The sequence below is a fragment of the Augochlora pura genome, chromosome 6 (assembly GCF_028453695.1).
Source record: "Augochlora pura isolate Apur16 chromosome 6, APUR_v2.2.1, whole genome shotgun sequence".
NCBI classification, from domain to species: domain Eukaryota; kingdom Metazoa; phylum Arthropoda; class Insecta; order Hymenoptera; family Halictidae; genus Augochlora; species Augochlora pura.
The window spans coordinates 6058632-6072398 of NC_135777.1; the positions used below are offsets into that span (position 1 = coordinate 6058632).

The following is a 13767-nucleotide window of genomic DNA, read 5'->3' on the forward strand; positions in this document are numbered from 1 at the left end:
AGTAGCTTTGTCACGTGTCATTTCTTCAATTCGCGCAGTATAGTTGTGCATTTATATTTGTATACAATTTTCTGTTGCAAATTATTTGATAATATTCATACATATATGCTGTACGAATATGTCGAATTTTCGTTTGGTTGAAAATATATTGTTTTATACAGAATAATTGTAATTGTCATTCAATAATTGACAGAAAGTAACGTAACCTGAAAGTCATTCCATTACATTTATGTGATACGTCAGACGTACATAGAAGAAGCACTATGATAGAGGCAAAAAAGAAGATAATTCAAAAATTCAATGCAGAATTGGGTTCTGATTTGAAAGGATTCGAGAAGATATACGAGTTTCATCAAAATCTTAATATACAGAAAAATGAAATCGAAAAATCGGTAAAAATTCACAAGATTTCACGTAATTTAAATATTTCATACCGACTAATGTCTAAATTTTACAATTTACATTTTTAGTTATCATTGGCATCGTCTGAAGCTCCCTCAAAAGTGAAAGTAGTCGTAGAAACTGTTGAAACGATAGGTATTATCTTTGAACAGTTAGAAAAATCTTCTGTGGAATTCAGAAATCACATAAAAAATGCAATGCATGAAACTGATAAGAGTATAGATATGCAAATAATTATTGATACAATAAGTACTTTGGATAAGTCTTTAGCATATTTGAGTTTCATAAAGCATGTTGAAGGCATCAGGTAAACTTTTATTTAATTTAGTTAAGTATCTAACATGAATGATTTAATCAACTGTATTTTGTTGAAATATAATAATTTTTTGGTTTTAGTGATAAAATTCAAACATCATTAACAGGTGGTGATGATGAATCAACTATTTCATTGTATACAAATCTTACAGATATTAATTGTCAATTGCAACTATCATCTTGTCATCATCTTGTGAATTATGTAAGAGAAACACTTCACTTTTGGCACAACCTCATAAAGGATAAGCTATCTAAGTATATTTTCATATTCTACATACTGTTTTAACTTTATTTATGATACATGTACATGCCATTTCTAACATACAATTTAATCATTCAAATATAATGATCGAATGTAAGCATTAATGACAAATAGTATCCTTATATATATTTATATATATAATATGTATATAATATATCATTGCAATTGTGTGATACTATGGAATTTTCAGGGAATACAATGACATATTGAAGTTATTGAAGTGGCCATTTTGCAACAATAGTTCAAATTTGCTGAATGTACCCATGGCAGAAACTTTAACAAAATTCAAAATACTTACAGAATATTTGTTGCATTTACAATTACCGTATCCTTTCATTAAATAAAATATTCTTGTTTTCATAAGAATCTTGAATTATAGTCTTGAAAAAAAACATGTATCGAATCCTTAATACACTATCATAGAGAAGAGTCCGTTAAACCAGTTGTGACTTCAGTGTTGTTAACTGATTTTGCACCGGTCAGTTTGCCAATTGCATTGCTTGCACGGCCCCTTAGACAAAGATTTATATATCACTTCACAGGTGCTAAATTAACAAACCGTCAAGACAAGCCAGAATGGTTTTTTACTCAAATCTTAACATGGATTAAAAATCACGTCCAATGGGTTCAAAAACATGTTCAACCAGTAGCAAATTCGATAGGTTTTAGTCATGTAGATATGAAGGTATTGTAGAAATAACAGTACTTTATTATTTTGTTATCTTAATGTCATATAACACGCGTACGCAAATTATCTCATTGTAACAGGTAGAATTTATGCAGAGCTTGGTTCAGTTAGCTGTTGAAAAACTTCATTCTGAATTAGCGATAGTGCAATATGATGATGTTTTATTTGCGCATTTGGTAGATGAAGCTTTAGGTTTTGAAAGAGAATTGAGAGAAACATTATTATATCCGCCGACGCAACCAGCCACAGTTTTTGTTCTGACACAAGCTCATGTTTTTGTAAAGTGGATTAATATGGAGAAAAAATGTAAGAACATAAAATATTCTTTAACATTTATAAAGTACCATGTAACTAATATCAACATTGGTATACCAAAATATTAGACGCTACTGAGAAAATGGATGCAATTTTAAGTTCAAGTACTGCTTGGGATAGACTATCACATTCTGATACCGATGATATGAAAGTAACTGAATGTGCGGACGCTTTCCTTACTCTTCTTACAACAATCTCTGATAGATACAAACACTTACCTCAACCAGGACACAGGTGAGTAACAGAAAAAAATTTAAGCAATAGATCTAATTAATATTACTATGAATTTTATTGTATGAAATATTATATTTTTCAGGTTACAGTTTTTGGAACTACAACTTGAATTAATCGATGACTGGAGAATACGACTACTTCAGTTATTACATGAAACTAACGAAGATCCTTTAACATCTCTAATGCCGTGTATTCTTAATACTTTACACTATGTTGCAACCGTACTAGAAGAATGGGGTGTTACAGTGGTCAGTACTTAAAAATCAATTAGATACTTTTGATTTACATATTAATGATTTATTTATTTGCAGCATTTTTTGCAACTATATTTTTTTAAGAAACAATTTGAAGCAGTTGAATCTGCAATTTTAGAAGGAAGTAATATTGACAATGCGGTAGGTGATGTAGAAGGGTCTGTGTTTGATGAAGCTATTGCTCTTTTAAGAAGATTAGAAAAGGAATTAATAAATGAAATTAGTGATGCTGTAGCTTTAGATGTTAAGGCAAAAAGCAGATCTTATAGGACAGACAAGTAAGTATGTACGTAAGTTTATAACAAAAGAATTATTATCTGTGATAGTCAACACAGGCTATCACGTACAAGAATGTTATAGACATGAATAACATGAATATGATAGAATTTTTTGTAAATACCACATAACGCAATCATTTCAAAATCTACTTATTTTATAGTGGATCAAATTTAAAAAATATGCAGACAGTAATATAACGCGAACGCTATATCCTTCGCAGGTGGTTTGCCATGCAGTCTACCAAAGAGGTTGTTTCTTTATCAGTTACTTCAAGCGGATATTCCATGTTCCAAAAATTAGCCACACAACTTAATCAGTTGTACAATACACTTGCGTTACCATTATTTAATCAGGCTTGCAAAAACTTAGCCTTACAATTTGATCAAGTAAGCACATTACTTTAGCATCAATACTAAATTTAGTATACCAGCTAAAAAATATTGTAATTTTTTGCAGTTCCTTTTAGAAGAAGTTGTTTTGGTCAATCATTTCAATGCAGGAGGAGCTGAACAACTGGAATATGACATTTTTAGAAGTTTGTTCCCATTATTTGGCTTATACATAAATAAACCAGAGTCATACTTTCCATTGTGAGTACCAAACAGTACATATATATAGAATTTAATTCCGAAAGGCATTCCAATCAATACTTCATTCATTCATATATATAAATATAATCATATAGGGTGGCATCATTAACCCCTTGTCTTGCAACAACGAGTGAGACTCCTGGTAGAAAATTTGGGTTAAAAACAATACGCACGAATCTGACTCATGGTATTTTGTTTGGACCAAACGTAAGCAACACGAGCTTGGCTCATGATACTTGCGCATACATTTTGCATAAGTTCGAGCGCACGGTTAAACAGATAAATAGCTCGACGCGTGACCGATCTTTTTATTTATTATGGCCTAGCAATCGGAAGTTAGCGGGTAGGACAAGGGGTTAAGGAAGATGGATGTAATAATAGTATCTAATCTTGTTTTAATAAGTTTGTATTTACTGAGAGATTTATTTTTTGTACTAACAAAAATGCATCATTTACAGTTTATACCTAAGAATGCATTTTACAAGACAATTTTAGAGGATTATATGTAATCTACATATAATCTGTGAAACTTACAGTTCAGTATAACACAGTTTATGGAACGTTAACTTGTTTACCCAACGTTCATATGTAGAAACTAAACTTGGCCTGTGTTAGATTCGTACATTGGCAGATTTCAATTTTATTTGCAGATGTTCATACGTTATAGATACTTGTATTGACTTCTTATTGTAATTTTTCAAACTCGTTCGGATTGCATGATTATTATTTATGATTATCATTACATATAGTGCTTACATGTAATAGATTGCTTGTCACTAGCTACTAACAATAAGAAATCAAATATAAAAATTTGCTAGTTCTACATATCGTAATGTAACCGCCAATTTAAAATATATTCATCGATCATCTGTTATTGCATCCCACGTCTAATTATTCAAATTACATTCCAGGATCAAAGAAGCATGTATTTTATTAAATATTCTAGTGGGCTCAGCGATGTTACTGTCGGAGGCCCTAAACGGCGATAATGAAACCGTAGAAAAAGAGATATTAGCAGATATTGGTGTTCACAAAATGTCTTCTGATCTCGCTTTAAAAGTGCTTGGAACAAGGACTGATATTCCTTATATATAAGGTGAGTTTCTTTTAATATCACGAACATATTATATATAACATGGATATAAAAACAGTAATTGACGAATGAACAATTTTTACTTGACTTTAGTTACTGAATGGGTTTACTAAATTATTTTTTGCTTAAATAATGTGTGAAGTTCAACAAATCAATGTAATACCGCCATTATCTGCACCTAGCAATAATAATCGATTAAGAGGAAGGATCGCCATTGTAGTAAGAAGCCCTTTAAAGGTATCCGATTTTAATTTTGATGACGAAAATGCAGCTGTTGTATCGATAGATGTAAAAACTCCTACACGATTTGCCGTTGTTCCTATAACTAGTTCTTGCTCATAAGTGGACATACAGTGAACTGGTTCGGTTGTGCCTCTGAAAAAAAAATGCAAAATGAAATAGATTTTTTAAACGAATGAGGAAAATGGTCTGCATGTTTCACATTTACGAAAATATATTGAAAATAATGTTTAGTTCCTGTTTAGTTCTATTCATAACTGAAAAATGTAAATAAATCGGCATCGTATGGAGTCAGTTATGTTCAACTATTTCGTCATTATCATTATTAAATGGGCATAAAGTGTTACGTATCGTTTTCGTACGAATTATAAATACTTACTTCATATGGAACTTCAGTTTTCCATCCAATGCACTCCATACTGCAATCGTTTCATCTAGCGAAGAACTAACTATAGTGCTTTCGTTTATTGTCTCTAGCTGTAGTATCTAGAGAAATGTGAATTATATAAACATTTGAAAAATGAATGTTTACATTACCAAGTAACACACTCAAATCGCTTCTATGTGATTTTGATGAAATAATATTGTACATGTAAATTCAATAAAAGAAGTTTAAGCCGTTCAAGTTAACGAGGCACAATCGCCGAAAGTTCAAACTTAGGAAGTTTCATAAAAATCAGTAAAAAGGGTAGGCGATTTGGTGTTGTTCCGCGTAAAACTGACTTACTTCGCACTCGTGACCCTTCCAAGATGCAATAATAAGACCAGTTCGAGTGTCTAAAACTGTTAAAAATCCTGATGCTTGACCCAAAGCTACCCAGTAACCGCTAGGTGCTACTGCTATACATCTAATTAAACCGGTTGGATTCACGGATACCTAAAAAAAATAATCAATCACATTTTATCACGTTTGTACTTGTACACACGTGTACCAATAACATGGTAATTTTCAGTGGCTCTAACTGTAATTAATACATACTTTCATTTCGTTGACATACTGAAACGTTCTGCAATCTATTACTCTGAGCGTTATATCGGTAGTTCCTACAAGTAACGTTGTAAACGGGGAGGGACTAGCTATTAGAGTATTTACAGGAACCGGTCGAGAGTTTTCTGGACATCCAAGAAGAGATCCCATAAAAGGATCCCAACAATGTATCGTGCTATCGCAAGTGACCGCGTATCTTAACGATTCCAAGAACGTAAGAGCAAGAATTGATTTTTTGTGCCCCGTATAAGTGTATTGGCAGGATGAGATCGTGTTTCCATCACCCTGAGAACATCAAGCATTTACTTACAATGCATTACATATAAATGTGAAATGTAAATACGTTACCTGACTTCTTAAACTCCATAGTTTCACAGTTTTATCTCTTCCACCACTTATAAAACTGTTCTCATTGTCTAACACAGATAAACATCTAATACTGTTAGTATGCCCACTAAATGTTTGAAGTTTTATTTGCTTGATATTAAATGTTACATCTTTATCGGATCTTCCGATTTCATGTTCCCAGTATGCTAACCAATTTCCTCGTAATTGTCTGCCAGTATACGAAGAAGTAGCGTCTCGATTACCCATATTTTCGTTCGTTGTCAAATCCCCAACGTTGTTTTTCTGTATCGCGAATCTATTTCCCACCACCGATATATTTCCAAAATTTGAAATTTCTTTATGAACTCCTCCTGCAGTTTCTGTCATGTTGTAATCGGTATGACACGAGGTGCTTAATTTAGTATCGTCTATGAAAGAAAAGAAAACTCAAAAGTAAAGCTTTTCTGCGATGACTTTTTTTGTGAATGAATTTAGTAGATAAATAAGCATGACATACCAATATTTGATGAATTTAGTTTGATATCTTGCTCATATTTTTGACACAAGTGATGTATATGTCCATAATTTTTAAGTATTTGTTCCATTACTTCGCTATCAATGCATTTATAAAACAGCATATATGCTTTATGAGCAAATTCTATTGTAAATACTGCTTTTAGTTCTTCAAGTGCCTAAAATTCATTGCAACTATAAATTACTATTAACATCAGCAAAATAATGAATACATTAACTTCTCTATATTACTGTATATACTTTATTTTTCTGATAATCTGATATGTCCATGGCTTCAATAACCGGCGGGGAATAAGAATCAGCAACATCCGAGTTAAAGTTTGATTGAAATCCGCGTGTATCTTTATTTTCATCATTTACGCATCTTGTCCTGGTAAATATAGCATTGTTTATGTCAATACTTATTATAAAATATTATTAAAAATAATTAAATAAAGATATTATGGAATTACCTGGAAAACTGTTCGTTCACCGTTCTCTGATTAATCTCACTTTTCGAATGTCCCATAACGTTTGGATTAAATGATTTTTCAAATGCCAAGAAAAATCGCTGAATTGGAACAGCCAGATGATTTTTTATAACAACACTTCCTAATCGTAAGCTAAACATAAATATAATTTCGAGACATTTTTCTGCTAGTACAGAGCGTGCCACCACACCATTAGGGAAGGTAAATTTTGTAGATGATAGTACACGAACTGTAGGATATAATATTGCTTTAACTATTGGTTCCTATGGACAAAGAATTTCGCGTTAGACTTAAATGTTTTCATGTATAGCAGTTATAAAAGTAAGCTTACATGAAGGCAGTCCATTAAAGTTGAATCATTAAGGTACGACGTAATATGATTTAGAAGAGTTAAGCATGAAATGAGACCTCCTTCCAAATTTTGCGTTAATTTCCTTTTACAAAGGGCTATTAATTCAACCATATGTGCAAAATATTGTAGTACTATAATTTGTTCCCCGTACAGACCTAGAAATATGGTGAATTGTATGCTTATTATTGTTTCCAACATATCTTCTAATTAGGAAACATAATTGTATGAACAGAAAGTTACACCTGCAATGGCTGTAAGGCACTCCAAAACTTTCACAGCATTTCGATCGCCAACTAAAACCTTTTTATTCCAAGTAATACCTTGCAAAGATATTGTACTATCATCGATCACTGTTAAATTTTCTTCTCCTGTGTAACATAATGCAAGCATTCTCAATAGATTTCGTGATAAATATCTAGCAGTTAGAACAGGACCAAGTCGATGAGACAACCAGATGATAGATCCTGCACTCATTTCTGAAGTTGTACATTCATTCGACGTGGATTTCTGATAAATGTTATCTATCTGAATATCTTTATTTGTCGAAGCATCAGATTTTATATCATCTACTTGCAATATGACAGAATTTTGTTCCTCCACATTATAAATTTCATCCAAATTATTACCAGACTCAGCAAATCCACCATAGGAATCATTATATACATATTCTTCGTTAGAAGTTTTACTTCCTACATTACATCCGATATTATTAAATTCTATTGCCAATTTATTTCGAGAGTTGAGTGGTTTTGGTATAGGAATTGTAGGCGATTTAATTGATCTGAGAGGTGAAATTTTACTCCCATCTTCATTTAAATCGTCATTGAGATTCAAGTTCAGATCTATATGTAAATCGATATTATATGTTCTACCAGAATTTATGGGAACCCATGTACTGTCTTCTGCGTCCATAGTAAATACTTCTGAAACGTAAATTAGCTACATGTAAAACTATACATATACGATAAATACAGTGAAGATCTTATGGATGAGAGCCCTACATATAGATAATAAAGAAAACATATCTGATTTGAATTACCTTGAACATCATTGTCAACTATATTCACATTGTGAGTATAATCAGTCGTTACTGGTCCAGGCGATAGAGAAATATGCTCTGAACCTGCAGAAGAATCTTCGTCCAAAGGTGATAAGATTCCTTCTCCGTCATTACAAATTTCATTTAAATCACAACTCCTATAAAAATATCGTGGAATAGTGATTTCAGTTAGGAGATTTTGTTATCTTTTAAAATATCTATATTCTAATATAATATCTAATTTTCTTACTTAAGATTGCCAGTCTTGTGAGCGTATGCCGAAGAGCCCTGCATATAATCTCTGTACCCTCCAACTGCTTCTACAAGAGGTGTAATAAAATTTTCCAAATAGCGTCGTAGACCCATTCTTACTATAAGTTTTAACAAAAAATTTCTATGATATAAACGTGTAGTTCTAAATTTTGCAACCAATCCAGAAGGTAGTACATCAGCATACAACGAATTATCCATGAAAGATCCATTTTCATACAGCTTCATGATAGACGTAAGGAATGTCTCCGCAGTATCTTTGGGGCCCAATGCTCTAAAAGATTACATTACATTTACGAAAGAAAAGAAACAGAAAATATTGAAAACTTAATATAATAATTATGTATAATAACATGCACATACCTTGCAATAGGATCAAACAAATACCAAGCAGCTAGAACAGCACTGTATGGTTCCTCCATTACTTGCTGTATGTGAGGCATTATCAGTTCTAAAGCTTCCCTAGCAATCCCAATATGAGACAATAAGTGTTCTAATTCCCGTGCAATCGCTTTGACTTTACATTCGCTGATTTTGCAAAGAAATCTCGTCCTTGTTTTAAGGGTATAATCTACATCATCCTCGGATTTCATTATAAAATTTAACTCACGTACCAAACTATTATATTCTTGTAACATTTCTACAATATTGAACAAATATTTATAGTATTTGGAAAAGGGTAGTAAACTTCCAAAAAGTAGTGGTTGTAAAAATTGATGAGCAGATGGTGGCGGTAAACCCATATTAGTAATAGTTGGATAACGAAAAGGCGTATCCATTACCTGAAAAGTTCCATTTAATAAATTCTAGTTATTTTCGTGACTCAAGTAAGACATTATTTTTTGTACAGCATACAAATAATCGTAATAAATTCTTTTTCATCGACGAAAATATTGTATATAGTAGTTACAATACAATGCAATTCAGTTCGATAAATAATCATTTATAATGTAATAATTTAAACTAGTACTTACATCTATGTTATCAGCATTGTAACTTTTTGGTATAATATCAACTTGCAGTAATAAAGCCACTGCATTTCGTACACATTTAGGTAAACTATCAGCTGATGTTTTTAAAATATTGAGACATACGTTGAGTCTTTTTGAAAACGACACTTTCTCTACATTCCATGTTGCCCGAAATTTGTTGGACAAAAATATTTCCACAATTAAACAACCAAGTATTTGTTGTTCTTTAATACGTCCACTAGCCACAATTTGTTTATAATTGATGCATAATTCGTGCAATTCAATTTCAGGTTTATAAACTTGAGAACTCACTTTATTCATAAATGCATGCATAGTTTCCACTTGAGCAACAGCTGCAACTGGATTGTAATCTTTGGGGAGAATTATTGCTTGATTTATGGATTTATCTTGTTTAATAATATCTTCAGCGGAGAGTAAAGAACCGCGAGAACGACTTAATAATCGGCTTAAAACCAAAGGCGACGATTTAGATGTATTTAATATCGAAATAGGTAATTCTTCCTCTTCGAATCCGGAACTATGACCTTCGTCATCACTACCTCTATTCCCACACTGATCATTTTCTAATAAATATTATGTAATTAGCAAACAATGAAATTGAAAATATTTAAATTATGAATTAAGAATTTGATAAACATACTGTGTTTATTAATTACGAAAGATGAACGTAATCGAGGTGGAATTTTACACCAATAAGGCGATGGAATGATTTTTTGAGGATGCGGTTGTGTAAAAAGTTGAACAACCCCAGAATTTGTCAAACCAGTATGATTGTCAACAAGCTGTAAGCAAACGTTTTTCGATTTGATTGCAGCCGAACCAGATAATCTGCCAATTAGAAAAACGAATAATATTAATTTCATACACATCAAGTAGTATTACTTACAAGAAACAATCTATACGTACTTGTAACCAAAAGTTAAATCTATCCAATGATGTAATCTTTCAGATACATAAAAACTTTCTAAAGCTTCTCTATGTTTCTCTACAAAATCTTCTGGTGACGTTGCCCATGCAGGAATTTCTAAATCTGGTAAATCCTCGTGAATAGACTGCAAGCGAAAGATTTGAAAGCGATAGGTATATTTCGTACAGATTAATGTAATTTAATTTTATTTAATTTTATTTTATACCTTACCTTAAAAACACTAGGATCAGAAAAAAATTGTGGTATACACTCGTCTGGACTCCAATCATGTAATCTCTGTATAGATGCAGGGTATTCTCCTGGAACCCACTGTGGTCGTACATTCTTACATAAAACAGATTTGTTATAACGACGCGAAAGATAGACGTAATATGTAATTTCCGACAATACGTCTGAAACATGATGACCAACCTAAAGGTATTAACATAACATTAGTAATAGTAAAATTATGCATTAAAAATTAGTTTGATAAATACCTAATGAAAATACATACTTCCACAGATTGCGAATCAAATGTTAAATCCAACTGTCTGTCACCTTTATTTAATCGAAATTTTGATTTCGTTAAATCTCTCCAATTACCACCGCATCTTGATGTGAAATCTGTGACCCAAGGCATAACATGATGGCAACTTGGATCACCGTATCTTCTACCAGCCATATTATTTAATGCAGTTAAATAATCATAATTACTAATGGAATTATAGACCCACATTTCGCACAATTTTTCAATGCTTTCATTCATTCCAAATTTTGGATTTCCTTGTAACATGGTACTTGATAATATTATATCGGCGTTCCTTTTGTATCCGCTAAAGTGTTTCCATTTCATTTCATGACTTGTAGAAACTTTATGAACTTGATTTTCAGGTTTTATATATATATTGTCGCTTAATTTTGGTAACACCTGTGAATAATGTCTAAGGAAGCTATTACAATTTCAACAAAGACCAACAAATGAGCAATGTTTAACGATAAATATTTCAATGCTAACCTGAATAGTAAAATTATCCATAAGTAATATATCGCTAAGGGTAATTTCACCTAATACTAGGCCACGATCATGTAAGTCTCTATACAATTGTAAAAGTTGATATATAAGAAACAATGATTTTCCATGACTCATAGTTAAAGCAGCAGGGCTGTACATCACGCATCTAATTAACATTAAAAACTTTTAACATATATGTATTATTGATAATCAATTGAAGTATATTGTCTCACTTACTCACGAAGGGAATATTCTGCAGTTTGTTCGTGTAATATTATAAAAGCTGTTGCAGTTTCGATAGCAAATAGTGTCGGAAGGAGATTGCAATGTGCTTCAGTTATCACACCAGGTAAAACAGATAAAACTAATCCATTTTGAATTTGTACTAAACTACAGCCATACATTCTTTGCAATATTTCTTGCATGATGGACGTATCGCTCACATTAGCAGTTATATTACACTGATCCTTGTGTTCCACACAGTTCCATGGATCTATAAACATGTGTATAAGTACATACTTCATTATCACAATAATTCTTAATACTATTGATGAGTAGTTAACATAATTATTTAAAAATACATACTATAATATTTCTTGTAACATTCTTTCCATAAGTTCCTATAATTTGTTTCCACTACATAATGTAACAATTGTGAAAACGTTAAATCTGACTGAGTATTTCTACTCGTCGAGTGTCTTCCTCTTAGAAGCGGAATTGCATACTTGTGTTCTTTTTCATAAACCTAATAAACACATACATATATATTCATTCTTTCAATAATATTAATAAATTGACGGTAATCTTAAAATATTCCTAAATATCTCTAATGTATTCACAATTTTGTATCTTATTCATTAATTTTTCTAATAAATTCATAAAATCTGCAAACTAATTGTTACATGAAATTCTTTCTTATTTAGAGAAATCAACATACTTTCACGTACACCCGAATCCAATTAGAACCCAATACTTCGAGCGCAGGTTGTGCTGCAATTTCATCTTCAGTCAATCTGTCATGATAATTAAATGAAATTGGACCTACGGTGTGTAAACTGGTCAACCAATTTTTGTGAACTGTTAGACAAATTCTTTCGTCTGTTACTTTCATATATTTTACTGGCACAAGTAAATCCTTTCTTATCGTATCCATTTTTCAATATTACATTTAAACTAATAAAACAGTAACTCCGAATGTAAAGTCACTTGAAAAATATTTTATGCCAACCGTCATTCGTAATTCACATATTATCTTTATATTGTTTCGAGATTTACGCTATATTCTTATCTAAATTGTATATTGTATATCTTTTTATTCGTGGATGACATGTATGTAGTTAGCGAACAGCTGACTGCAGTTGACAATCACCGACAACAGACGCCATATTTTTATGTACTATGTAGCTTCCGCTTCTGTAATATTATCGTAGGTAGAGGTTGGTAGTATGTCCATATGTACATGTTGAGAGAAATTAATTTATATGAACTCACCAGAAAAACTAATTTATTTAAATTTATAGCAAAAATAAGAATGCACTGTAAAGTGGTGGAGGGAAGACCTCGCAAAGGCTGCCAATAACTGCAAAGCCTTACTCCATTGGCATCGTCTAATCTTCGTACCAAAATTATACATACTCCGGGAAATGAAGGGTTCCCGAAGCCATTTCAAATAAACTTTTCCTTTGCTGAAATGCAATCCGCGGCTTTGTTAATGAGTTATTAATGAAAAAACAGCGGCGAATGACGGGCAAGCGCGCGAGATACAACCTGCTGTTGCACGCACGAGCCAGCGGGCTGAAGCCGACCTCACTCCGGGGCGCGTTGGAAGAAGTGGGTTCCGCTCCGACTTTGAGCCGCGTTCGAAATAACGAACAAGGGTTTTATAAATTTTCTATTCATTTCACAAATTTCACAAATATTATTAATGGAACACTCACCCAATCAGTTATAAATGTTGTAATCCAAAACTTGTAATCCACGTATGTAAAACAGCACAGATTACACTAGCGTTCACTTTCACTGTACTCAAATCCGAGCATGGTGTGAATTTACAACTGAATGTATGAAAAACCAATATATAAAAAACCAATCACCACAGATATACCACCACCAACCATGTACACGGGCACAAAATCAAATTCTACTTAATAATTAAAAAACCCAACACCACTTCACAGCCATTAGCTCGATGTAATTGTCGATTT

The 13767-nt window shown here is 32.2% G+C and overlaps 2 protein-coding genes across 5 annotated transcripts; one reads left to right on the plus strand and one right to left on the minus strand.

Moving 5' to 3' along the window:
- Nucleotides 1-21: 21 nt before the first annotated feature.
- On the plus strand, nt 22-10932 carry Rint1 (RAD50 interactor 1). Of its 4 annotated transcripts, XR_013494180.1 has the most exons (14): nt 22-392; nt 471-709; nt 799-972; nt 1170-1304; nt 1403-1664; nt 1748-1973; nt 2051-2216; nt 2299-2464; nt 2528-2748; nt 2970-3135; nt 3206-3339; nt 4251-4435; nt 10594-10724; nt 10797-10932. XR_013494180.1 is itself a non-coding variant. In XM_078182219.1 (13 exons), exons 1-12 carry the CDS (start codon nt 264-266, stop codon nt 4432-4434), a joined length of 2202 nt encoding a protein of 733 aa, XP_078038345.1. In that variant the 5' UTR covers nt 22-263; the 3' UTR covers nt 4435; nt 9914-10046. The 4 variants fall into 4 exon arrangements, 3 of the variants coding, with proteins under 3 accessions (XP_078038345.1, XP_078038346.1, XP_078038347.1); XM_078182219.1 differs by lacking the exons at nt 10594-10724; nt 10797-10932 and adding an exon at nt 9914-10046; XM_078182220.1 differs by lacking the exons at nt 10594-10724; nt 10797-10932 and adding an exon at nt 9707-9821.
- On the minus strand, nt 4576-13761 carry Wdr81 (WD repeat domain 81). The gene is made up of 25 exons (XM_078182218.1): nt 13501-13761; nt 13331-13409; nt 13055-13248; nt 12501-12976; nt 12149-12308; nt 11801-12056; nt 11567-11729; nt 11066-11479; nt 10783-10983; nt 10551-10696; nt 10285-10472; nt 9627-10207; nt 9016-9434; nt 8633-8926; nt 8383-8540; nt 7586-8266; nt 7323-7498; nt 6974-7254; nt 6762-6891; nt 6505-6679; nt 6009-6415; nt 5652-5945; nt 5400-5549; nt 5052-5158; nt 4576-4807 (listed from the first exon to the last, which is right to left on the minus strand). The coding sequence occupies exons 4-25, from the start codon at nt 12714-12716 to the stop codon at nt 4576-4578; spliced, it is 5829 nt and encodes a 1942-aa protein (XP_078038344.1). The 5' UTR covers nt 12717-12976; nt 13055-13248; nt 13331-13409; nt 13501-13761.
- Nucleotides 13762-13767: the final 6 nt, after the last annotated feature.

Excerpts from the sequence above, each read along its gene's own strand:
- Wdr81 (XM_078182218.1), bottom strand. The coding sequence starts at position 12,716 with ATGGATACGATAAGAAAGGATTTACTTGTGCCAGTAAAATATATGAAA. Across the intron at positions 12,057-12,148 it reads ATGTTACAAGAAATATTATA|ATCCATGGAACTGTGTGGAA; the intron begins GTATGTATTTTT and ends ACATGTTTATAG. Across the intron at positions 10,697-10,782 it reads CTGATCCTAGTGTTTTTAAG|TCTATTCACGAGGATTTACC; the intron begins GTAAGGTATAAA and ends TTTCGCTTGCAG.
- Rint1 (XM_078182219.1), top strand. The coding sequence starts at position 264 with ATGATAGAGGCAAAAAAGAAGATAATTCAAAAATTCAATGCAGAATTG. Across the intron at positions 1,974-2,050 it reads GATTAATATGGAGAAAAAAT|ACGCTACTGAGAAAATGGAT; the intron begins GTAAGAACATAA and ends CCAAAATATTAG. Across the intron at positions 3,136-3,205 it reads TAGCCTTACAATTTGATCAA|TTCCTTTTAGAAGAAGTTGT; the intron begins GTAAGCACATTA and ends AATTTTTTGCAG.